At 31.8% G+C, this 25467-nt stretch overlaps 1 protein-coding gene and 1 long non-coding RNA gene across 11 annotated transcripts; both read right to left on the minus strand.

The window, feature by feature from the left end:
- Positions 1 to 937: 937 nt before the first annotated feature.
- Positions 938 to 10423, minus strand: LOC107877147. Of its 6 annotated transcripts, none has more exons than XR_001676192.2 (6): positions 9182 to 10420; positions 8756 to 8774; positions 7530 to 7610; positions 7061 to 7225; positions 6765 to 6976; positions 938 to 1150 (listed from the first exon to the last, which is right to left on the minus strand). It is a non-coding gene; the product is annotated as an uncharacterized LOC107877147 (long non-coding RNA). The 6 variants fall into 6 exon arrangements; XR_001676193.2 differs by lacking the exon at positions 938 to 1150 and adding an exon at positions 3417 to 3481; XR_007042897.1 differs by lacking the exon at positions 938 to 1150 and having other exon boundaries at positions 5964 to 6976; positions 9182 to 9291; positions 10165 to 10423.
- A 718-nt stretch (positions 10424 to 11141) lies between these two features.
- LOC107877971 lies at positions 11142 to 17311 on the minus strand. 5 transcript variants are annotated; one of them, XM_047393671.1, is made up of 9 exons: positions 17005 to 17310; positions 16555 to 16604; positions 15241 to 15311; positions 12962 to 13051; positions 12827 to 12868; positions 12240 to 12707; positions 12088 to 12156; positions 11559 to 11633; positions 11142 to 11341 (listed from the first exon to the last, which is right to left on the minus strand). In XM_047393671.1, exons 4-9 carry the CDS (start codon positions 13007 to 13009, stop codon positions 11324 to 11326), a joined length of 720 nt encoding a protein of 239 aa, XP_047249627.1. In that variant the 5' UTR covers positions 13010 to 13051; positions 15241 to 15311; positions 16555 to 16604; positions 17005 to 17310; the 3' UTR covers positions 11142 to 11323. The 5 variants fall into 5 exon arrangements, with proteins under 5 accessions (XP_047249627.1, XP_047249630.1, XP_016580292.1 ...); XM_047393674.1 differs by lacking the exon at positions 12827 to 12868 and having other exon boundaries at positions 17005 to 17311; XM_016724806.2 differs by lacking the exon at positions 15241 to 15311.
- Between the last annotated feature and the right edge of the window lie 8156 nt (positions 17312 to 25467).

Raw genomic sequence — 25467 nt, forward strand, 5'->3', positions numbered from 1 at the left:
CAAGTAAAAAACCTACGACCCGGATTTTGTTGAGTCCAAGAAGTCTTTAACAGAGCTTCATGACCACACTTACAACATCAAAAATCTTTAACACAAAAAATAGTGGAAGATGCGCTTGACATTGTCAAGCTCAATTGGAAAAAATAAAAAAAATGATTTGAAGAATTTGGATATATAAAAGAAGATGACGATGAAGAAGAAGATTTAGAAATTTAGGGTTAAATTTTAGGAGGAAGATGAATATATAAGACAATGGTGGGGAATGACCATTGGGGGCCAAGTGACGGTGATGGCAAGTCAGCAAAATGTGTCAGACTGACACATTTGTTGCCTATTTTATTTTACGTGTTTAAAATGAACACTGTCTACTTGATGCCTATTTTATTTTAGGTGTTTGAACTGAACACCGTCGATGGGTTCCGCCTTTTTTATTTTAATTCAATTCATTTTAACCTTTTTACACGTCGTGGCAATTTTTTGTCCAATGAAAGTTGAATTTTTATAATGCAACAGATTCTCCATCCGTTGTAACAGTTATTCTACCTGTTCTGACATATAGTTTATCTGTTGCAATAGATTGGTCATCTATTGCAGTATCTCGATGTTTCTATCTAAGTCCATCAATTACAATAGTGGAAGACCTATTTGATAAATTCCAACAGATTACCTACCTGTTGCAACATATGTCTAAATCTGTTCGATTTTTCCAATAGATGTGTCGTCTGGTGCAACAGATACATTATCTGTTGTAATATTTGAATCTAGTATTTCTTTTCAATTAATAAGTTCAAATATAAGGAATAAATAAAATTCATATACAAAATAAAATAAATCAAAGCCTTCATAAATTAGCTGAACTAAGTCAACGAATAAATGAAATGTAAAAAAATTATTATGGGTACAGATCTCAACAAATACATCAACAATAATTTAAGTATACTGCCAAGAATTACTTTGACGGGCTCAAGCTATAAAGATCTACTCAGTATGTACAAGTTGTTCTTCATCCGGTGCTATGAAATTCGGCTTTGCTTGTCGTGGATCTTTATTTTCGGTAACATACGATTTCTGCGCTTTCCGTTCTCCGTATTTCCATAAAAAGAGTAGCATATTGTTAAAGTTATTCAGCAGTAGCTTCTTCTACATCCACCTGGAAAGCCAGAATTGGTCAATGCTAATCATGGAGATACAACAAAATGGAAAAGGATAACTCATCTCTTCTAGCAAATCAAACAGGTCTTCCTTTCATTTTAAATTATCCCAAATAGATTATATTTCTGTTGCAATAATGAATCAACTGTTGGAAAAAATTTCTACATGAGGAAGACCTTATATGATAATTTCCAACGGATGAACCATCCATTGCAACTTACGAATCATCTGTTGCAGCAGATAGGTCATCTGTTGGTACAAATAAAAGAGGTACGAAGAGCTATTTGATTTACTAAAATAGATAAGACATATGTTGCACCAGATTCTTTATCTGGTGCAACAGGTTAGTCAACTGTTGCAACAGATGTATATATCTGTTTGATAATTTTCAGCAGATGTGTTATCTGTTGAAACAAATATGTGTCTGTTTGTTTGGTCAGTTGGAAGACATATATATTCACCTTCTTCAGCTCGTGCTACTCTCTTTTGGATATTGTACATTGCTCAGTGCAACACACAGACAGAGGAGTTGCAATTTTGCTTTTTAGATGCTTAATAATGCCCTGGAAATCACTCACCTTCTCCTCTTAGCTCTAATCTCTAATGGAGCGGATGGAAATAAAATCTTCTTTGATGGAATGAGACCCCTCTTAGATGTCAATTCCTTTACAGAAGCAGTTAATGCATTAATAGCATTAATCACTACATCATGTTTCATCCTACAATCTTGACCTTTGCATGCAGAACATTCGCTAGGAGAGGTAAAATCTGTATAACCAGTATGATCATACTCATAATGGTTTACTTTAAATACTCTAAGAGAAGCATCATTAGCACCAACAGCAGCACCACTACCACCACCAATAGCTCCATCACCACTAAGACCATCAACATCAACAAGCCCATCCTCCAAAATTATTTTTCTTGTAATGGCTGTTGCTCCAAGCAATTCCATTTTTATTCTGTCGATGACCTTAGAGTTTGATAAAGTTTGCACAGACCGTAAAGTAAAAAAAATAGCATCTTCAACTCTCTATTGGTCGGAACTAGCGATGGATGCATAATCTACCATAAATCATTACATATATTAGAATGATGATTAGATCATTCAAAAAAATCATTAATTAAAAGAAAAAAATAATTATAATTATACTTACTGCATCCTTCGAGGAGTTGAAGAGATCGAGAAATTTTGCATTTTTATCAATTTTGGCCGACAACCATCTCAAGATTCTTGGACAAGAAACTCCTTCCTGGTAGTTCACTTGTTGTCTCAAATAAGGAATGACTTCAAACGCCCAAGCCTAGAAAATAACGTCAATAAATCAAAACCATTATTGAGTGAAAAAAATGAATGATATCATAATAGAAGAAAGAAAAATTTACCATGAAAGCTCATGGGAAGCCATATAAGTTGACTGTCTTTGGCGCAAACGGAGTCAACAAATATTTGACAGTCATTTTGAAAATTTCATATCCCCAAGGATAGCTGTTAAACACCTCAAGATCCTCGGAGATCTTTATTAAATCGAGGCTTATGTTGTAGCTAATATCTCTCGCCCAAAGAATATTGTGTACAAACCAAACCAAGTATAATGACTGCTTGTGCTTCTTTGAAAGTCCTTTACCTTTTAACGTTTCTATCAAATTTTTGTTTTTAAAGCTTGAACCAACAATGGACACCATGTCATCACGATCACACGACTTGCCTTTACCTTTTTTGGGTGTGCGGGATGCTTTTTTGGGTTAGAATAGGTATAACTTGAGAAGGAAATACATTTTAGTCTAGTAACTATGGCAAACTCCTTTCAACCAAAACAAATAGGCATGCCACAGTAATTTATCCACACCTCATCCATCTTATCTTTGTTTTCATACATAAACCTACACTTAAGAAGTTCATATACCATTTTCATTTAGAAACGAGCATTATTGTCCTCCGGCAAATCAAGATATTTCCCAAAGCAGATATCCCTAAAATAAGCATCCAATTTTTTTTCTCGAAGTATTTTTCTGAAGGCGTCGAAAGATTTTTCCATGGCTGACTTAATGACGAAATCACCCATCAAATCTGTGGCACCATCGCACTGCATTCTCATAGGATAACGATCAATGCTGAAGGCTTTGATCAACTCTTCGGTGGAAGGGCTATTAGCATTTGCCTCATCTCTTTTGAAATATTCCTCCTTCCCATGTTCATCATATTCTGCTCCCGATTGAGATAACGCTTGTAAAGCAAGCTCATAGAGTGGTGGATGTAGCCTAGCTGCTTCACTTGTTCCTTTACTTGGACTTGATTCAATTTATGTTCTTTTGGGAACCATATTATCTAAAATTAACAAGAACATGAAAAAATATATTATAGTTGATTAATGCATCGCTAAAAAGGATAACAATAAATCAAACAAGCAAAATAGTAAAATAACAGTTACAACAGATCACCGATCTATTGCACCAGGTAGTATATTTGTTGCAGCATATAACCAAACTGTTGCAGCGGATAAGTAATCTGTTGCAACAATACAAAATATATCACTCATCTTTTAAGACAGATGAATGATCTGTGCAACAGATCACACATTATTACTACATATGAGTGATCCGTTGGGACAGTTAAATAACATGTTACAACGAATGAGTAATCTGTTGCGACAATACAAAATAAATCACTCATCTGTTGAGAAAGATGAATGGTATGTACAGCAGATCAAATATCTGTCACAATATCATCTGTTGTAATATGTGAGTGATCTGTTAGAACAGTTAAATAGCCTGTAGCAATGACTGAGTAATCTTTTACGATAATACAAAACATATCACTCATCTATTGAGAAAGATGAATGGTCTATGCAACAGATCACACATCTGTTGTGACATCATCTATTGAAATATATAAGTGATCTATTGGAACAGTTAAATAATCTGTAACAATGGCTGAGTAATCTGTTGCGATAATATAAAATATATCACTCATCTGTTGAGAAAGATGAATGGTTTGTGCAACAGATCACACATCTGTTGCAACATATGAGTGACCTGTCAGAGTAGTTAACTAACTTGTAGCAATGGCTGAGTAATCTGTTGTGACAATACAAAACATATCACTCATCTGTTGAGAAAGATGAATGGTATGTGCAACAGGTCACACATCAGTTGCAATATATGCGTGATCTGTTGGAATAGTTATCAACGATCAATATTGTTTAGATTTCTTCCAACATAAAATCGTCTATCACGGCAGATGAATGATCAGTTGGAAAAATCAAGTCTTGGACATTTCCTGTTGGAAGAGTTGATAGGATTTTATCCAACAGGAGGTTCATCTGTTGCATCAGATCATTAATCTGATGGTTCTTCCATTGCACCAGATGGTTAATTAGTTGCATCAGATTTTTTATCCGATGCTTAATTTGTTGCAACATATGGTAAATCTGTTGCATCAAATAGTTAATTTATTGCATCAGATTATTAATCTGTTGTATCAGAATTATAATCTGATGGTTCCTCTGGTACATCAGATAGTTTCTCTTGTGCATCAGATGGTTGATCTGTTGCATCATATAATAAATTTGTTGCATCAGATGGTTAATATGATGCACCAGATGGGTAATCTGTAGGAGGAAACAAAAAATAGTAACACAATTTTGTTAAAAAAACAGCAATTTCACCATTTTTACCAAGAACAAGAACAGAACAAATCCACCCAAATTGTCATTTTGTTTTTATAAACACAAACAATAAAATCAAACTTCAAAAAAATGCAACAAACAACAAAATATCATAATTCACTTCAAAAAGAGAAGAGAATAAATACCAGAAATTAGGGTTTTATTCAGAACACATTTCAAATTAATGCAACAAATATTGAAATTGTTAACCAATACTATAAGAGAAGTTGGCTCAAGTTCCTCGTTTTTTTCAAAACTAAAAAGGCCATAAATTTTTACCTGTGAAAGAAGAAAAGGAATGATGAAGAATTCGAAGTTGTTGTGGCCGGAGAGCAAAGTTGTCACATCGATTGAAGGTTGAAGTCGAAAAGAAACTCAAAGCCCAACTATTTATAGTCAGATGTTGAAGTCGCCGAGGATTGAAATGAGAAATTTGCAGAGCAGTTGATTGGGAGAGAGTTGAGAGAAGCTGTCGATAGAGGGATGAGAGACAGGTTGATTTAAATTGAAGAGGGGAACTCGAAGCCCAACTATTTGTCACCGGAGGTAGAAGTCGTCAGGGGTTGAAGGGAGAAAAGAGGGGAACTCAAAGCCCAACTATTTGTCGCCGGAGGTAGAAGTCGTCGGGGGTTGAAGGGAGAAATTTTGCAGAACTATTGGATGGGAGAGAGTTGAGAGAAGCTATCGAGAAAGAGAGGAGAGAATGGTTGATTTGGATTGGAGAGGGGTGTGGGTTGGATTGATTTGTATTTTTAAAAAGATTAAAAAGTTTTAAAAATATTAATCAAGTCAACAATTAACCTAATCAAGTTTCCTAATGATGTTTGACCCTATCTGTTGGTCAATGTCATCAATCCTTCATTCAAGATTTAAAAGACACCTTTTCTTCAATTTTCTCATGAACTTGTCCCACTCCGTGGGTTTTCCAAAATCTTAAAACTCTTTATACCTATTGAGATTTGGGTAAGTTTTAACCTTTCTTTTTCCTTTATCTTCTTGTGAGTTTTGACCATAAGTTTTGCACTGATGTGTGTGTAACTAGTGGGGTAGCTCGGGCGTTGCCCGGACCCAACAAATAGTAATTCACAAGCAGTAAAAATAAATTAAACTCTAATTTCCAAGGAAACAAGTCAGTTCTCATTATTTGGTATGTTACAATTAGACGACAACAACAACAAATTCAGTGTATTCCCACACAGTGGAGTTTGGGGAGTGTAAAATGTACGCAGTCCATACCACTACCTCCGGAGAGGTAGCAAGGCTGTTTTTGATAGACCCCCGGCACAGGACAAAGAATAATAAGCAAAATCCATAATAGAGCATGAAACAAATATGTTACATAAAAACTAATCGGAGAGAATGGAGGGTGTATTATCTAATAATAATAATTCCATGGTAGTGTAGAAACATTTTTGGGGAATTGTTGTTGTGAAAAAATCTATGATGTTGCCATAAACCACGAAATGACGAATTTGGATCTCGCCATCACCTATTCAAGCAGTGACAAATCCAAAAAAGCTCGAGTCTCTGTGGGTACTTTTGTAATCTCCTTAGATTGCCAAAAGATCAACAAAAAATCGACTATACAAGGCTTACCAGTACAAGGAGTTATTGTACACCTATGCAATAAAACATGGCGATTCTGAAGCAGCACTTCAGTTTTACAAGCTCTAATTAAGCTTAATGTATAATTTTGTGTCACTATAGTGTTTGTAAAAAAAAATATACATAGTAGTATGCTTCTCCTGCTTATATATGATTATTGTTTATTGTGTATCAATTACTGTACCTGGACACGCAGTAGTTTTATATATACCAAACACACCAACAATTATTGCCTCATCATAATAAATATACAGAAATGATGTGTACTTTAAAAAAAACTTTTGCCTAAAAAAGAGATGATATAATGAGAAAGATGGATTCGACAGAACAATCACTTACATTTTTTTCTTTTTCTTCTGTTAATTTCTCATACTGATGCAAAGCATTGGGAACCCTGAAATTGTAACAAAACTCTAAACACTTTTGTCTTAATGCAGTTCCTCTTTCTCGTTTTGAGAAATGCATTGTTGGAACTGGATTGGAACGACAAGCAGTTCTAGATTCGGGGGCTCAGTGATGCATTTCTTGATTATTCATGAGGTGAGGGGCAACTGGATAAAAGAACATGAAACTTGAGACTTCAAAATAAGCTTAAAAAAAAAAAAAAAAAAATAGCAAGAGAAGAGTGGTGAAACCTGCAAGTTTAGAAAGTGAACGGCTGCTGGTATGACCATTCTTGTTGATAAATTGAACAAGCTTCTCATCTTCCTCGGGGGTCCAAATGTCCTTGTTGCAATATGGTATTCTCCCCATTCTCCTTATACACCAATACACACACTCACTCTAGCAACTTGTTCCTCCTGAATGATCAACAAAAAAAAAAGGTCAAGTTTTTTGGTAACTTTAAGCAAAGAAAGAAGAAACAGAAGAAAATTGACTTGTCAAATGTAGCAGCACAGTATAGAGATGTAGAGTGTAAGTAGTATTAGCGATTCCATAGTCGGTTATACATTAAGTTCCATGATAGGATGTGCATAAAAAAAATACTACTAATGTTGCTACCATTGCCTAAATGTGCCCATTAAAATAATGTCCCTATTGAAACAAGAAACTGAAGCACTTTAATATGCTCGTGATTTGCTGCTATGTGAAGAGCAATTCTACCTTGTGAATCAATCGAGTTCAAATCTATATCAGCATAACCCAAACAAAGAATCTCCATCAAGTCGACACGATCCATAACACCTGCATAATGTTGAAATTTATCAGCAGGGTTGTCAATCATATAACCAGACTGAATCAGCACTTGAACAGAATCAAGATTTTCAGATTTCACAGCCAGTGACATAACGGTGTCCCTATTAGAGTCTCTTCTATTAACATAAGCACCAGTCTCAGTCAGAGTGGAAATACAATGGGAATTTCCATTCTAAAAGCTTTAACATTCTTTGTAAAGTGCATATTTATTGCCGGTAAAAATCTTTATTGTAGTAGTGAGAAAAAGAATTCAATCCTTTAAAAAGTTATCCACGAAGAAACTCATCATAAATAAACAGTTGGCATTTCAACAAATATACTGCTAAGGGAAAGAATTGAAAAAACTCTTACATGAAACAAACTCAACAAAAGAAGTGATGGACAGATTAACGGCTAAAATCACAAAGTATATTATTCCAATTATCTAAATAGCAAAATTCTTACTGATGTGATTATGTATTTTTCTTGTTAAGCAAAGTGAGCCATCTATGTTTCTTGAAAGAGAGGGCTGGAAAAGTTGATATATTGTACTCTAAAAATGAATATATACTACGTTTCTTGAGATTGAAAAAAAATGGGAAATGGAACTTAAAGCCAATGAATCACACTGTAGTATCTTTTGTTACAGTTTTATCCAGATGTGGAAGCTGTTATGTATCCTTATTTTATATCTTCCTTTCAGAAGTTGAATATATAAAAATATACTCAAATTGTAATCCCATAAGTGGGGTGCGGAGAAGTTAATCATATCAACTTCTTAAAATACATAAAAGTACATTAACATTTTAAAGTAGGTTAGCTCATAATTCTACACATCCTTTTGATTGTTAGCTCCGTATATTAACTAATGCGAACTATTTGAAAAATTAAGGACGCCACTTACACATAATTTTCACGTCAACCATTTTGACACCGATTTCAGGTTCTCAATTTCCATTTATCTTCCTTTTCCTTCTCCTCCTTCGGCTATCTCCCTAAAATTCAGAATTCCTTTACTTTTTTTGGTTACAAAACTAATTTTTCCTTTTTGTATGCATCAATTTCTTTAGAATTTGTAACTGTATGCAAGGACCTTTTGAAATTCATTCAAATGCATTAAAAAGAATAATATAATTTTGTTAGAATAGCATTACCTCCAACAGCTTTGTACACCTGCAATAGAAATATTAATGTGTTATTAGAACATGAAATAGGTTAAAAAGGCCTCATAGATATGAACATTTATTTATATACATGAATACATTTATTTGCAAATAATGAAACTTGCAAAGAGTTTAATCTTAGTAGAAGCTTGAGTGGTCAAAACAATGGTGTTAACCATTTTCTACTGTAATATCACATGTTATAGAATCCCCCTGGAAGGAATAATTTCAAAAAATAAATTTACAATCCGATAAATTGACCCATGGAGACAATTCCACCACCATAAGTGATGGTGTAAATGCAAACAACATCAATTTCAGAAGAGCCTACCTATCAATAATGAGAGACACATTATTACTTTCATAAGAAAGAAAAAAAAAGTTGGGAGGAGATGATAGATAGATTAATTAACATACTTTTCTGGGGATAATGAATTTGAGGGAATACTTTGAAAAGCTCTTAGTAACTGTTGATTTTCGTTACTTTCTCCACTATCATCTTCCTCCCTATTTCTATATCTTCAGCTCTGCTAAATGAGAATCGGGTTAACTTTTGAGAAGGAAATTATAAGGATGATTGAGATCCATTTTCACAACAATACTATTATCACATTTTGTTGAATATAACGTAAACACTTAATTATTTCTTGATACAAAACATCATCATTAGCTTCCCATTCTCTTCCTTCATAGCATTTGTTGTATAAATTACCAACCATTTCAACTACTTCATTTAATGAACCTTCACCACAATAATCACCAATTTTCTCCAAAGGTTTTGGTTGATCCGAAATGTTATATCTGTTGATTCAATAATGTTAACTAAATCAAAACCTTAACTGAAACAATTTCCCCAACCTCAAATTCCTATTATTCCTATACTACAGATTATCCTAATCAGGATCTACCAGAAACACCCTGTCAAATGTATTATCACAATCTCAATTATGGGGATATATCCTTTTTTTGCCGAGCTACAACAATTGCACCTATTAAAAGCAACTAAACGGATTATTGAAATAAGTTCAAATGGAAGTAGGTTGTAATATCCCATAACTATATAATGTACATGTGCAACTAAGCCAACATCAATCATATCACTTCAACTTACAACAAGACATAAAGTATAGGGCTTAAATTTTGAGACTCAAGTGTTTGGTCAAGTGCTGTAGTTTACGACCATGAAATGGAGATATAGTCCATTCATTAAGTTCACGAAAACCCCTTTCTTAAACAGTAGTCAACATTTGGGACAAGCATATCCAACAAGCGTTCTGCGGACCACAAAAAGGTTTTGACGATTCAATTTTTTGGCAAAAATATCTAACACAAATACGACAATCATTTCAACTTTTTGGGGAAAATGTTTAACGCAGATGCAAAAAATAGGTCAGACTCACAAATTTCACAACCAAAAGCATATAAATGACTAAAATTCGTTGTTGTAACTATCAGATCTTAAAGAACGTATGTCGGATCAACAATTTGACAAGATAAACACAAATTTTGATATTTGATGTTTCAATGGAAAAGCTATAGATTAGACAGACATAAACCCATTTCTTTTTACACCTTAAATTTGGAATCTTTCGATAAACAGTACATGGAATTTCAAGAGAACATAAATTAAGAAAAAAAAACCACTTAAAACAGTCACTACAAGAAAGTAGAGATACGACGACATTATATAAATGTCGTGTTAAGAAGTTTAAATGTTACAAATTTATCTACCGATATTTAATTTACATTTAAAACAAATGTCGCAAATTTTAGTGTCAAGAATATTTCCAACAGGTAAATGTCGGGAAAAATTTGTGACATTAACCTCACGACATTTATGTAAATATCGAAATAGATTTACGATATTTATTTGCAACATATAGGTAAATATTGGCAAGAAATTTACGACATTTTCTTTGACATTTAGATAAAAGTTAGTATGAGATATCTGACATTTTATTTTCAACATTAACGTAAATGTCGATAAGGAATTTATGACATTTATATGAAATGTCACTTAATTTCTAATATTTAGATTAAATGTTTGGTAGATTTTTCTTTGTGACACTTACTTGTGACCTTTATAAAAGGTTGTATTTAAATTACCGTCATTGTAGTTGAGGTCAATAAATAAAATATTAATGTCGTAAAATTTAATAACATTTCAAAATTGTCATCAATATTATTCCATTTAGATTAATGTCACTGTCAATTATTTTAAAAATGGATATAAATTCTCTATAATTTTTCTCATGACATAAATATTTATAGTTAATTTAATCTTTACATTCATAAATAACAACCTCTTATAATAAACATGAAATATATGTAAAGTAAATGTGTTCTAATATTATAACCAAAAAACTAAATAGCAAAATGGTATCAAATCAAATGATCTAAGTAAAAATGAAATATAAATATAATAGTTTCAGCATGCAACCAACTTTAACGCCTAATTCAAATCAACTTCATTAAATTCTCAGATAAAATCTGCAATAAAACTTTATGAAATCGCCAATCCACTAGTTGAGCGCATTTCGTAGCAGCTAGTAATTGACCTCAATTCCGGAAAAAGCTCTGCATAAGAAATTCACATAAAAGAAAAAATTATAACTATATGATGAAATTATTTCCTCCATGACTAGAATAGATTGGGATATCAAAAAAGCACATTGAATTTTTAAAGACAAGCATATTGAAAAATTGATGTAAAGCATCAAGTAGAGAGGATAATTTTTTCTCTTTGAAAGAAAAGAATAGAGAAAAGGGATGTCTTGTAATTTTTCTAACTTACCCATTTTCGTTTATTTGTGTCAACTACACTAGTTTCAGTCTTCTTGATCATCTTAGCCTGAGAAGAAAAATTAAGCTAAATACTTAAATATTTACAAAATTCAAAACATAATAAATCATAGCATACATAGTACGCCTATTTTTCCCATAAAGAAAATCAAAACGAAATTATAAGATTGTTTCAATAACAAATATTGCTTCAACAACAAATACTTGATCAAGATTACCGATGAATAACTTTGATATAGTGTAGCAATATGAAAAATTCATATATTAGAATACACAAAAAAACAATCAGTTAAAATGCAACTTAATTACTCAATTATGATGTTCATCTATAAGTTACAGAACTACTAAGGTTGAACTTCAATACCAACAGTTTACATGACGTAGTGATTAATAGTTGGTCGATTAATCCCAAATAGAAACAAGAAATAGAAACAAGAAAAGGAATCAGCCGATCCCGAAATCATATGAATTTTATGATTTAAACAAATTGAAATAAAAATCAAAACTTTATTTCCTCTAACCTTTTTTGTGTGAACAAATGAAATGGGTGATAACGGTTGTTGACGATCTTCGATTGAGTTATCAGAAATCTATCACAAAAAAAAATTCTAATTAAAAATAACTAAGTTATCAACTAACAAAAGTAATTTTTGTGAACACCACAATTATTTACCTGTCCTGATTTTGTATTTACATCAATAGTAATACACAAAGACTCTAGATATGCTTGTACACCTGCCTTTACTTTATCTGTTATAATTACTTCCATGTCTATTTTTGCTTCCGATAATTTTCTCTCCACTGCTTCCTTATCCTTTTTTGCTTCCTCTTTTGCTTCAGACAACTTTTTATCCATAGCTTTCATTTCTTTTTGTGCTTCAGCCAACTTTTCCGCCATCTCAATTTTCATAGCTGAAGTAGCTTTTTGAACTTCCAACTCAACCCGTGCATCAAAATCTCTTTTTTCAGCTTGAGCTCGTTTATATACTGGACCATAAACTAAACTTGGAGCTGCTCCCTTTCCTAAAGTTCGGACAATCCCATGAGTGTCTGGTCCCATTACTTTTGAGTACACATCGTTGGGAGCACTTCCAGGGATATTTAACTCGGGATACACCTCAGCGATATCATCCATTTGTTTCTTTTTGAAAGAAAAGTCAAGCAATGAAAAGTTAAAGAAAATTGCAATAGAATAAAAATACCAAAATACTTATAAAGAATCAGAAGTGTATTCTCTCTCGTGTGAGTTTTTCTGAATACCTCAATACGGGTTGGCTTTACACCACTATTCTTCTTTGTCATCTATTTCAATAGTAAGAGAATGTCGTAAAATATTCAAAACATGTACCAATTAATAAAAAAAATTATAGAATAAAGAGTGTGATTATGTTATACCTCATCTATAATTTGAGCATGACTTTTTCTTCCTGATGTGTGTGGCATAGTCAACTTTTTTCGACTTTCTTTGTTTCTCTTGCTCTTTTCCTAGAGAATTTTAACACAATAATACGTAATAGAACAATACACTTAATAATATAATTTGATTAGCTAAAAGGTTCCAGCATAGCCAGAACGATAAAAAGAGAGAAATAACAATCCAAGTGAAATCTCCAACTGCTCAGTCTAGGAGTCCTGAGAACTTGAAGAAGCTTGGCCAATTAAACTATTTCATGTTATTTTCTTAACTTTAAAAATTTGCATTTTGTTCTTCTTTGTTTGTGCAGAGACAACATGTTATTGAGCAAGAACTAGCAAAAGTGCAGGAGGAGATCCCATAGTATAAGAAAAGTGTCAGGATGCAGAAGATGCAAAGTTGCTAGTTCTGAAAGAGCTAGATAGCACTAAGAGACTTATAGAAGAGTTGAAACTCAACCTAGAGAGAGCACAAACGGAAGAGCAACAAGAAAGACATAATTTAGAACCTTCTAAGCTCAGGGTGTAAGAGATGTAGCGGGGGATTGCTGTTGACGCTAGTATTGCAGCCAAAGCACAGAGTGGAAGTAGAGGATGAGGAGCAGCACAAGTGCTACTCTTACGTCGAAAGTTTTTCCACCTTTCCTTTCATTCTCTTATATATAACCTCCATTTTGAATCATTAACTTCCAACTCTCACCAAGTCAATTTGAGGAACTTGATTCCTACTTAATTTTCTCTTAACACTTTATAAGGCAGCTCTATATTCTGGATTATCTCCCTGTTTCCATAAGTTTCTCATTTTCAATAAATTGCTGGTCTAATTTGCTATCATTGTCATCATGGATTACTAGGCCAGTCAGTTGCTTATAGAGAAAATTTGGCTACTTTCGATGTAAAGAGAAAAAGATAAGTATCTTTGTTGACTACAGAAGTGTTGTTCACATGGCAAGGAGTTATGGGCCTTACTTTGATCCTGAATATGAGACTTTAAGTATCAGAATAAATCCTCCAAGGGTGTCTGTGGATAATGCGAGTAGTAAGGATTGCACTCTAGTGAAGGTTGACAGTATCAACAAGCCTGGAATACTGCTGGAAGTGGTGCAGATCCTGACAGACCTTGATTTTGTAATTACCAAAGCCTACATATCCTCTAATGATGGTTGGTTCATGGATGTTTTTCATATTACCGATCAACATGGCAATAAGGTTACAGACAACAATACTATTGGTCATATAGAAAAGGCTCTAGGATCAGAAGGTTACACATCAGGCATATTGAAACTAGGCCAGGTAAAAAGGTAGGAGAGAGCTCTGTGGGTGATTACACCACAACTGAGCTGATAGGTAGGGATCGTCCAGGTCTTTTATTAGAAATTTCTATTGTTCTAGCCAATCTTCATTTTAATGTCACTGCTGCTGAGGTTTGGAATCATAATAGGCGCATAGCATGTGTCCTTTATATCAATGATAATTGTTCATCCCTTGATGAGGATGAAGAATCTAGATTGTGTGTCATGGAAGAGCAACTCAATAATATTCTTCGTGGACGTGAGGATGATGAGAGTGGGACTCATGCTACTTTCTCAGTTGGTAGTACTCATATTGTGTTTTTTACCCTTATTGACTGTTAGATCATTATCTATCCAAGAGATTAACACATAAAACAAGATTATATTATACTAGTAAATTATGAATTTTGTACTCTTGAAGTGTAATTAAAAAACAAATTAGCATCCACGGCAAAGAACTAATTAGTCCAAATCACAATATTTGTTAAGGCAAACTGATAAAAACTAGTTCTAAAACTTTTTCCATATTCAAGAAAATATATATACTAGGATCTCTAGAGAAATATATAGATCATTAATTGCCTACATATACAATATTTCTCTTTGTTGAAAGTTTCTGTTTCATCTTTACATTATGTCTGCATTACTTGATATGAAGTTGCTAGTTCTTGTTTTGGCGATTCTTGGAATATGCGCGTCTCAAACTAAAGCGTGTACGCTTCCTGAAGAATCCATGATGAAAAAATACAAGCGATGGATGATTCAATATGGACATGTATACAGAACCAACGCTGAAAAAGAGAGTCGTTTCAAGATATTTAAGGAGAATGTAGAGCTTATCAAAGATTTCAATGATGCAGTAAACCAACCTTATAAGTTGGGAATCAATGCATTTGCAGATTTAACTAACGAGGAATTTAGAGCTGCGCGAAATGGTTTGAAGATTCCATTTTGTGAACCGAAAATTACCTCATTCAAATACGAAAATGTTACTGCAGTTCCAACAACTATGGATTGGAGAACTAAAGGTGCAGTCACACCTATCAAAGATCAAGGACAATGTGGTAAGTCTTTCACCTTAAAACACTCGATCTAAGTTATACACGCTGACGGTGTAAAGATTCTTCACGTTATCCATGTATTTGGAATGGATACAATTAAAGCGTGCTTGTAATAAGAAGTTACTAGTAGTAATTAGTTTATACATGACCTTCAGTGTATATAAGTAAAACTCTTAGCTTCTTGAAGGGCTTACTATTGGTTTTCATGTTCTACTTTTCTATTACAAATAGGGAGTTGTTGGACATTTTCTACGATAGCAGCGACAGAAGGGATCACCAAACTCTCGACAGGAAATTTGATCTCGCTATCAGAACAAGAGCTAGTGGACTGTGACAGAACGCGTGATGATCAAGGATGTGAAGGTGGTTACATGGAGGACACGTTTGAATTCATAGTGAAAAAAAAAAAGGAAAAACCAAAACTAGCCTCCAAAGAAAAAATCAGCTAAGCTGAAACTCAAAGAATTAAAGCTCAACATGGAGAAAGCAACAACTGAAGTAGAATGCTTGAAAGTAGAAACAATTGCTTGTAGGAAGAACTGTAAAAGAAAAAACCAGAACTAGCTTCTCTACAATAGAGAGAATGAATGGCAGCAATTGCTGTTGCATCTCTTGAAGTTGAGTTGACTAGGACAAAGTTAGAGATTTCACGACTTTGAGGAGAATAAAGAATCAAAAGCTTCTGAACATGCACCAGAGGCAGCAGTACCTCATCAAACCTCAAGTCCAAAAGAAAATGTACAAACAAGAAATAGTGAAACTGATTCATCTCCAGATGTGAAGGTCGCAAAGAAAAAGAAAAAGTCCGTATTTCCGCGCATCTTAATGTTTCTGGGAAGAAAGATGACACGGGACAAGGCAAGATGATCATCTATGCTCTCATCTTTCTTGGTTTGGGGCGGGTAAATTCTTGTAGAATATTTATGTATATGCTAAGGAATTTTTATGTACAGTACTAAAATAATTCTCACTTTCTGGATGGCAGATTATAGAGGGCAGTAAGTTTCTCATAGGTTTGGCTCTTTCCATAAGCCTTTGTGTATTAAAGTTGTTTACGGCTTCAAATGTATTCTCCTCTTGGTTAAAGCTGCCTATATTATTTTTTCAGTAACAAAGTTGTACATGTTCACGTCTAAGAACTAAAAAAATACTTTTCAAAATTCTTACACAACAAAGAATTAGACCTTCATAATATCAAACGAAATAAAAAGCACATAATAACCTGCAAGTCAATGTTCTTCCAATAGTGTTGCCTTTGTTGTGTACTCAAAACTGCAAATCAATAGCAAACGTTCGGTAAATATATAAAATAGATGATGGTTATTCATATGGAACTGCATAATCTGTGAAAACAACATAAGAAGTACTTCAAAAACTCTAAATCTTATCCTAAAACACAATTTGTGTAACTATCTATCTACATGTCACTAAATTGATTTTCTGTAGCAATCTCTATTTCCTCAATATATTGGTAACAAATCTCAGATTAGTCAAGACCTATATTAGAGTACCTAATAGATTCCCATCAACCACAGACAAAAGAGCTTTGGAGAAAATATTAAAGATAATGTAGGAAACTGCAGTTATACTTGACAAAAGAAATTGCAATAGTAGGAATTGAAAGGACGAAGCCCTAAAACCTGAACTGAAAGGAGGGAAACCAAAATCTTACCGCCATTTTTTTTCCTCCATATCTGCAATACTCCTATTTTTATCGCTCCACATCTACAATACTACCATTTTTATCGCTCGCACAATTCCATATTTTTATAACTTTGATTTGTGAAAAAAAAATATGAGTGAGTGGCGACCAATTTTAACACAAATGGACTGATTTGAGATAAAAAAAATGAGCCAATTTGAGCCATTGACAGCATTTGGTTCTTGCCCATAGCCGTGAGACTCATATGGTTCTTCTCGTCAAATGGGTCAAATTGAAGATAGTATATGTTAAGTCACAGATGTAATATTTTAACCATACCATTTTTTTTAAATCAAATTTTTGTTCGGCCGAGTGGCCATTTTATTTAATCACTCCAAAATACATACATATCCAGCGCTAAGGCCATTTTATTTAATCACTCCAAAATACATACTTACCAAATTCAAAAGTAGTAAAAAAATTATAAGTATCATTTAATAATTATACAAATACTTGATATCGAGGGGGCATGCATATAATATATATTATTTTTTGTCTTTATTTACGTGACACAAATATGATTTAGACAATCAATCATATTTTTTATATATTTTAGATATCTAAGATGTTAACTATTGTAATTTTTAAATAATATATGTTAATCTCCTGACCAAACTTTTATGGTATTGTTAATCAATTATATTTTTAAAATAATTTAAGTTTTTAATTATTGTAATTTATAATATTTTTTCTTCTATTTCAATCAAAGTGGCACTGCTATAACTTCTTGTCCAAATATTTTACATCTTTTAGATTTTTTAAGTTGTTAATTATTATAATTTATAGTATTTTTTATGATTTTTCTTGAAATATATAACAAATTAAGAAAATAAGATAAATAAATTAAAGTGGAGGATAAATGACCAATGAAATTGTGTCAAAGTAGGGTCAACATATCTTCTTTGGCTCTTGTTCATTGGCCCTTTGCCCTTTATCATATAGTAAAATTTACATTAAAAAAGTTTTATATATAATAAAGGAGAATAGTCTAACATTAGGTTATGTCAAACGTGACATCTTGGGAACTAGTATTGTACAATAAAAAAGTATTTTGCATATTATTTATTAATCGAAAAAAGGGTCAAAAATACCTCTAAACTATTTGAAATGGAGCAAAAATACTCTTTGTTAATTTTTGGATCGAAAATACTCTTCTGTTAAATTTTTAGCTCAATATAATAACCCCTTCTCTAACAAAATGGCACCAAGCATGTCGTGTGGACAAAAAAATATCACTTGAACAATCCACGTCAGCATCCACGTGAAAAATTCCCTCATTTTTATTTAAAATTCTTTCAAAAAAGCCCAATTTAATAGTAGGTGGTTTAATCAAGAAAAAGAAAAGAAGTAACTTTCACTAGAAAATTCTACAAGACGTGATTTCGAGCAAAATCAAAAACCTAAAAGCAATGAATAAAAGAAAGTGAAATTACCATAGCGAGTAATTTCGATATTGGTTGAAGATCACTCTTCCTCAATATCCAACAGCTAAAAATAACTAAATTTGACCAAAATGTCATTTCAAAATAATAGAAAAAAATAGAAAAAAATATGAAAAATATCATCTCCTAAAATATGTAAATAATTGATCCAAATAATATAAATAATAATATTAAAAAATAAATATTTATGATCAATATAATTGAGGAAATCAAAACAAATGTAGAATGCTTATCTAAAAGATATCTTCCCTAAAACAAATAATAATATCAAATAAAAATAAATATTTAAAATTTTGTTACAATTGAATAAATTCAGAAAGTACTACAAGAAAATTCAATTAAGAGAAAAAACTATTTTAATCAAGTAACTTATATGCATAAAAATTTATGACCAAAGAGTCATTTCGAAAAATAATATTATGAAAAAATGACATTCCTTAAAATATGTAAATAGTTAACTTAAATAGTATAAATAATAATATTATAAAAATAATTATTTATCATTTCATTAAAATTGAGAAAATCAAAAACGTATTACAAGAAACATCACTAAGAAAGATCAATTAGTAAATAATCAATCAAGCAATTTATATGAAAAATATTATTATATCCAAAGAATAATTCAAAATATCATGAAAAATACGTCATCCCCAAATATCTAAACAATTAATTTAAATAATATAAATAATAAAACTTTAAAAGAATATTTATGTTTCACTATAATTAAGTGAATCAAGAAAGTGTTTTACATGCATAAAAATGAAAACTTTCATCTTCATATTTAGAGAATTCATATAAACAAAGAGTAAATATGCTATTCGAAATTGAAAAGTAGAATATGCAATTTTTTATGATCTTTTTAGATTTTCTTGAGAGGGGCATTGCCACACATATTATAGATTAATATAGATTACAATATATTATCTAATATTGACCTGCATCGAGATAGTACTAATTCTAGTATATTATTAAAAAATAAATTATTATTTTGGGTTAGCCAAATTTGTTTTAACTCATTTTCTAGCCAAACTTAGCTTAATCATCTCGATTTGAGCAAAATATTTGGCCAAATATGATGGAGTGTTTATTGATTTTTGAACATATCCAAGTATCATTCAACTTGCTCATTGACAACCTTCTTTTTTAGTAAGCATTAAAATGTATTTGTTTGAAAAATATTTACTTTTGTATGTAATTAAATTATTTCGAGATCATATAACAGTCCTAGGATCATACTCTCTAGACCAGTTATCCTATATGAGAGGTGTCATCATAAGGTAATTTTGGTTTAAATCGTACTGTATTTCGGAGAAAAACTAAAACCTTTGCCAATAAATAGTGATGAATAACTTAAAAAGATTTTCAAAATTAGGAGTAGATATCGGTAATTAGCGATTAACAATATGTTTTAACGATAATTTTGTCAATTTTCGCTAAAAATAACATTTGCAATAAATATCTAATTTATCCATCATTTATATCCAATGGCATTATTTTCGCATCATTTTCGGTAAATGTCGCTGAAATCAATGACATTTATAGCAAACGTCAAATATATTCAACGTTTGCGTCAAATGTCACTATTTTATCGACATTTTTGATAAATATCGCTAAAATCAACGACAGTTACAGAAAACGTCAAAAATATTCGACGTTTGCATCAAATATCACTATTTTATCGATATTTTTACTAAATATCACTAAAATCAATGACATTTGCAACAAATGTCCTTATTTTTATTGACATTTTGGATTAAATATCGTTGCTTTTATGACATTTGATTTCAAATGTCGTCGTTTTTATGACACATGTTATCAAATGTCATTGTTTTGCGACAATTGGTCATAAACATCAAGAAATTCTTTATTTTCCGACATTTATTTCAAATGTCGCCAAATAAGTATCGTCGTATCTCCACTTTGTTGAAGTGAGTAAATGCGAAACAACGATAAAGGAGCACTCAATAGTAACAAAACTAAGCGTCATTAGTGTGTCATTTTGGTTGTGCAGTTGAACTGGTGACAACCACAACTCCTTCAGTTTTTCATATGTATAGAACTGCTAATCAAAATAGTACTTCTAAGATAGAGAGAATAATAATGTAAAATTAAAGAGCAATATAATTCTAAAAAAATAAATGAAACTATGATGAAAGAAAATATACAACAATGAATATTCTGCTCCGTATTTCTCTTGAAAAACGCACAGAAATAGATTGCTAAAGTTAAAACTTGCCTTAATGATTGAATGGGGAATATTCCTCTAGACTACAGCTACAATGAACCTTTTGGTCTGCATTTCTCTCTAAAAATGCACAGAAACAAATCGCTAAAATCAAAACTTGCCTTAATGATTAAGTGGTGAATATTCCTCTAAAGTACAGCTCTTCATCTCGCATATAGTGAAGGTAAACCACCACTTCTTATAATCTCAATAAAGTCATTCCTGCGGATGCAAAAATGAGAAAGCAAGATGGTTTCAGTAGGCAATAATAGTACTCCTATGTTTAGTGTATTGAGTTAAAGCAGCAAATAATGATAACAAAACTTCAAGTAGGGATAACACTCAACTGGTTTATTCTGTTCCCTATTTCTCCATCAATGTCAAATTTATTTTATATTTTTAATGTAGTATATTGATATAAGATGTGCCTTTTTTGGATGTATTGTGGAAATCATTTAGTCACATAGGATGTAAAGTTAATCAAAAGCTTTAGAGATGATTTCATTACACACTATATTAAATGTAGATTGATCATCATCATCATCGGTTGTAGGTGGTCGAACTAATATTTTTATGTTGTCTGAACTTTACGCCCTCAATAGAGTGATGTACAATTGGCCATGAGAAAAGACAGGCTCATGTAAATAAAGTCCAACATAATCTAATGTTTATCCTTGAGCTTTATTTATTGTCATAGTAAAATATAATCGTATTAAAAATTGTGTTCTTTTAAATGGGATGGGTAATTTTTCATCATCTGAAGATAATAGTGATATTCTTGGTATAAATACATGTGTATTTTAAAAATCACCATTGACAATTTTAGTATTTATAACACGCATCTTAAAATCGCAACATATTAGATGCGTACCATTGCATAGACCTTCACAAGGATTTAAATTTCTCAATAACATAGTAGGACAATTATCTTTCAAGGTTAATTTGTAAGGAGGTAGACCAGGAGGGTTTAGTGAATGTAAGAAATCCTCAAACTCATTTTGATCACTCTGTTCAATAGTTTCATCAATTGCAACAAATGTCTTAGCATCTTTAGGAAGTTGAGCTATGAGTCTAGCATTTAACTCATCAACAAAGTCATTTTTTTATTGTTAAAATAACATGGAAAGTTAAAAAAGTTGAATCTTGAAAAGAAGTATGAAAATTAGGATATATTATTTTAAATAGAAGATCTAAAGATTTTTTTTCAGTGGTATATGAAACAACGAAACATCTTAGGATAATTATTTTATCATTCATGTTTGTTTTCTCTTGTTCATTTCCTATCCGCATCAGATATTTACAGAAAGAAGGATCAGTTTTAGCACGCATATTCTCTGATAATCGAAGTTTTTCAAGTTGGTTCCATATTTGTGAATTCAAAATGCTTTCTCGAATGAAGTCTTTTTTTTTGCCACTTCAAACTACGAAAAGAGTTTGTCTAAAATCTTCTGCAAGCACGATAATTTTTGCACCAAATAATATATTTGAATTCATTATATCTTTTAAAAGAGAATCAAATGCTTCACTCATATTCTTTTTTGTCATTGATACTTCATCCCATACTATTAATTTTGCATCACGAATCAAAGATGATAGTGAGCTTTGCTTGTTGATATTGCAAGAGAATTATTCGTCAATATTTATTGGAATCTTAAATCGTGAACGTGCTATTCTTCCTCCTGGAAGGATTGAAGCAGCAACGCCAGAAGTTGTTGGTGCTAATGCTATAAATCCTTTAGATCTGACAGTTGCTAATAAGGCATGATATAAGAATATCTTACCACTTTCACCAGGACCGTCTATGAAAAATGCTCCTGGTTTATTTGTTAATATTCTTTGAAGGATTATGTCACATGTTTTTTTTGTTCTATATTTAATTTTTGATGTTATAATAATTCTTCATCACTCACAATGATTTTTCTTTCGAAGTACATTTTTTTTGCTTCTTTTGTTATTTTTGAAAACGTTATAGTTTCTAAAACAATGTTGAACTCATTAATATCTCGTCCCATAGAATGTAATATATCATTAATATTGTTTAAGACAGCAAAATGTATATCTCTTTGCAAAATGTTTTATAGATTTTTAAAGTCTTCGGACATTGAATCTTTAAATTGTTCCCATAAATTTTTCGGATTGTCAGAATCAATATACTAATATTGTAGCAAATAACCGTCATAAACTATAAGGCATTTGATAGCACGTAGACTCTAACATACATTCAATCAAATTACTATCACAATGCAATAAGCCTTTTTTTAATGTCTTGCAATGTACACTATTTACTTTCAGAAGATCATCATAAGATTTTGGGGCTTTGACATTCATTAGTAATAATTAAAGATAATATCTTTATCTTTCGATTGGATAAGTTGTTACAACACGATCAATAACTTTGCCTTGTATTCGTTTGGTCCACATTCTGTAAGTAGGTGATCATACAAAGTATTGTGAAAAATCTTTATATAACAAATTAAGCTCTTTAGCATCTTTATTTGTTGTGTTCATCATGAAAAATCCTGTCAACATCGTCTTTTTAATCATAGAATTTTTCACAATGCTATTAATATTGTCGGTTTTTTAAAAGAGATAAATTATTGTCCTTCAAGATGTAGTTGAAGGTGGTAGACACTTGCACTCATTTCATTAATAGGGAAGGCATATAAATGCCACATAGCTTCTGGTGGTGATACCCATCTGGCAGATTGAAACTCTTTTATTTTATCTAATTTAATATTTATATTATTTTCATATACATGAAATGAAATTTTATCATATCCTTTACAAATGTATTTGTATATATATTTAACAACTTTAATATCAGAGCAAACTTCAATGTTTATATGACAATTGTATTCACATAGTATATAAGGATTGTAAGCAACAACCCATGAATTATCTAGAAATTATTTCCTAACTTTCACAAGTTTACCTGTATTTTGTCTTCTATAAATTGGGTATGAATTGTTTCCTTTTATTGTTTCATTAGCAAAAGTTTTGGGATACTGAAATTTGTACTCTCCTTTTTTCTTCATACATGAGTTTGTGCGATTCAAATGCCCACAGGGACCATGCATCATATGTTTAATAACAAGTTCATACAAGTAAGGATAAACATCAGGATCAGGTATTTTAGCAGAAACAAATTTATCATATGCTTCAGGTGTTAGTAATTGATAATCACCGGTAAGTATTATAAAAAAAATGAGCATGTGGAAGATCTCGTTTTTTAAATTCTATAGTGTACATAAAAGCAGCAATTTTTCCAAATATGTGTTGTTTTAGTATATCTGTCTTTATTTCTTCTATTTTTGCTTTGAACACACGACTAATCAAATCAGGTCTATTTTGAGCTTCATGTATTGACAGTAAATGTTTTTTTTATTTCTGGCCAAGAAGGATTGCAAGTCATAGTAAGAAATATATCAGGTTTTTCAAAATGTTGAACTAACGCAATAGCATCCATGTAACGACGATGCATATCTCTCGAACAACCGGTAAAACTTGCTGGGAGAAATTATTTTTTTCCTATCAATTCGAAATAAATCTTGATTAAAAGATGCAAAGTCTAATCTTTGTGTTTCAACCTTTATAAATTCATCAACTGAGTATGGCTGAAATAATCTACCTGCGAGTAAAACTCTATTTTCTTCGTCGTCTTGCATTTAAAGTTGATAACAATAGTATTTACAAGAAGAAATAGTATATTTTTTTTCAATTTCCTTTTTGTAGAATGTCGGCTTTCATATCAAGTAGCCCATCAATTGAACACATGTTAGATAAGCTTGGAAGATGCTCATTTTCATAGTAAGGTTTTTTTCATTTTATCAATTAATTTTCAGAAAGTATAACCTTTTGAATACCGCAATGCCATCCATTTTTTCCATACGAAAATAAACAAGATATTGCAAAGAATCATAACAACCATAATAATAATTAATTATTTGGCTTTTGTTACTATGAGTATAAATTCGGATATAAGGTGCCGAATTATTGTTATTTGTTTCATCATTTAACCACAATCCTGCCAGTTCAGATACAGTCGGTAGGTTATATACTCGCTGATCTAAACCAGATCCACATCTCAATGCAATATAAAAATTTGATAATTCAGGAATATGAAGAAGAGATTTCAAAAAAATACAATAATGATTTATCTTTAAAATGTTCATTAATTTCTCAATAACTATTCCGTTTAAGCACACTTGAAGAATCCATTCGATTCAACATCTCAGTATTATCATCATATAAATACAGTTGTAAATTTCTTGATTGTTGATTTAACGGAATCAAATCATTTATGAAGTTTATAACACCCCGGAAAACGAGTCCCGGAGCATCATACGGTGCTTGAGGCTACGAGTAGCCCCAAGCTAACCCTTTGAGCCATTTTCATTCAATTCAACACAAATCAACGGGGTTTTCATAAATAACACTCAAATATCAACAGAGTAATCATCATCCAAGAATAAAAGAATTTCAGAAAATAACAAAATACGACTTATTAGTCAACTCCCAACATCTATACTAGTCTAACAAGCCTCTAAGAAAATCAATAAAACCAGCGAGCCATTGAGACATACCCCAACTGACTCATACTCAGTTATCAAATGTAAACAATTCCGTGAAACCAATATCAGACTTCACGTCCTTGGAATATGAGGACTCACCATTAACAGAGGATGTAGAACAGCGTGTCCGAAGAATCACTGTCGAACCTGGAACTGAGCACCTGAATCTACATTCCGAGAAAATGCAGCCCACATC

The sequence above is a fragment of the Capsicum annuum genome, chromosome 7, assembly GCF_002878395.1.
Source record: "Capsicum annuum cultivar UCD-10X-F1 chromosome 7, UCD10Xv1.1, whole genome shotgun sequence".
Classification (NCBI taxonomy): domain Eukaryota; kingdom Viridiplantae; phylum Streptophyta; class Magnoliopsida; order Solanales; family Solanaceae; genus Capsicum; species Capsicum annuum.

Coding starts and splice junctions, on each gene's coding strand:
- LOC107877971 (XM_016724806.2), bottom strand. CDS start 13,009: ATGCCACACACATCAGGAAGAAAAAGTCATGCTCAAATTATAGATGAG. Junction 12,157..12,239: donor TAAATACAAAATCAGGACAG/GTAAATAATTGT, acceptor TTTTTGTGATAG/ATTTCTGATAACTCAATCGA. Junction 11,634..12,087: donor CATTTGTTCACACAAAAAAG/GTTAGAGGAAAT, acceptor TTAAGTATTTAG/CTTAATTTTTCTTCTCAGGC.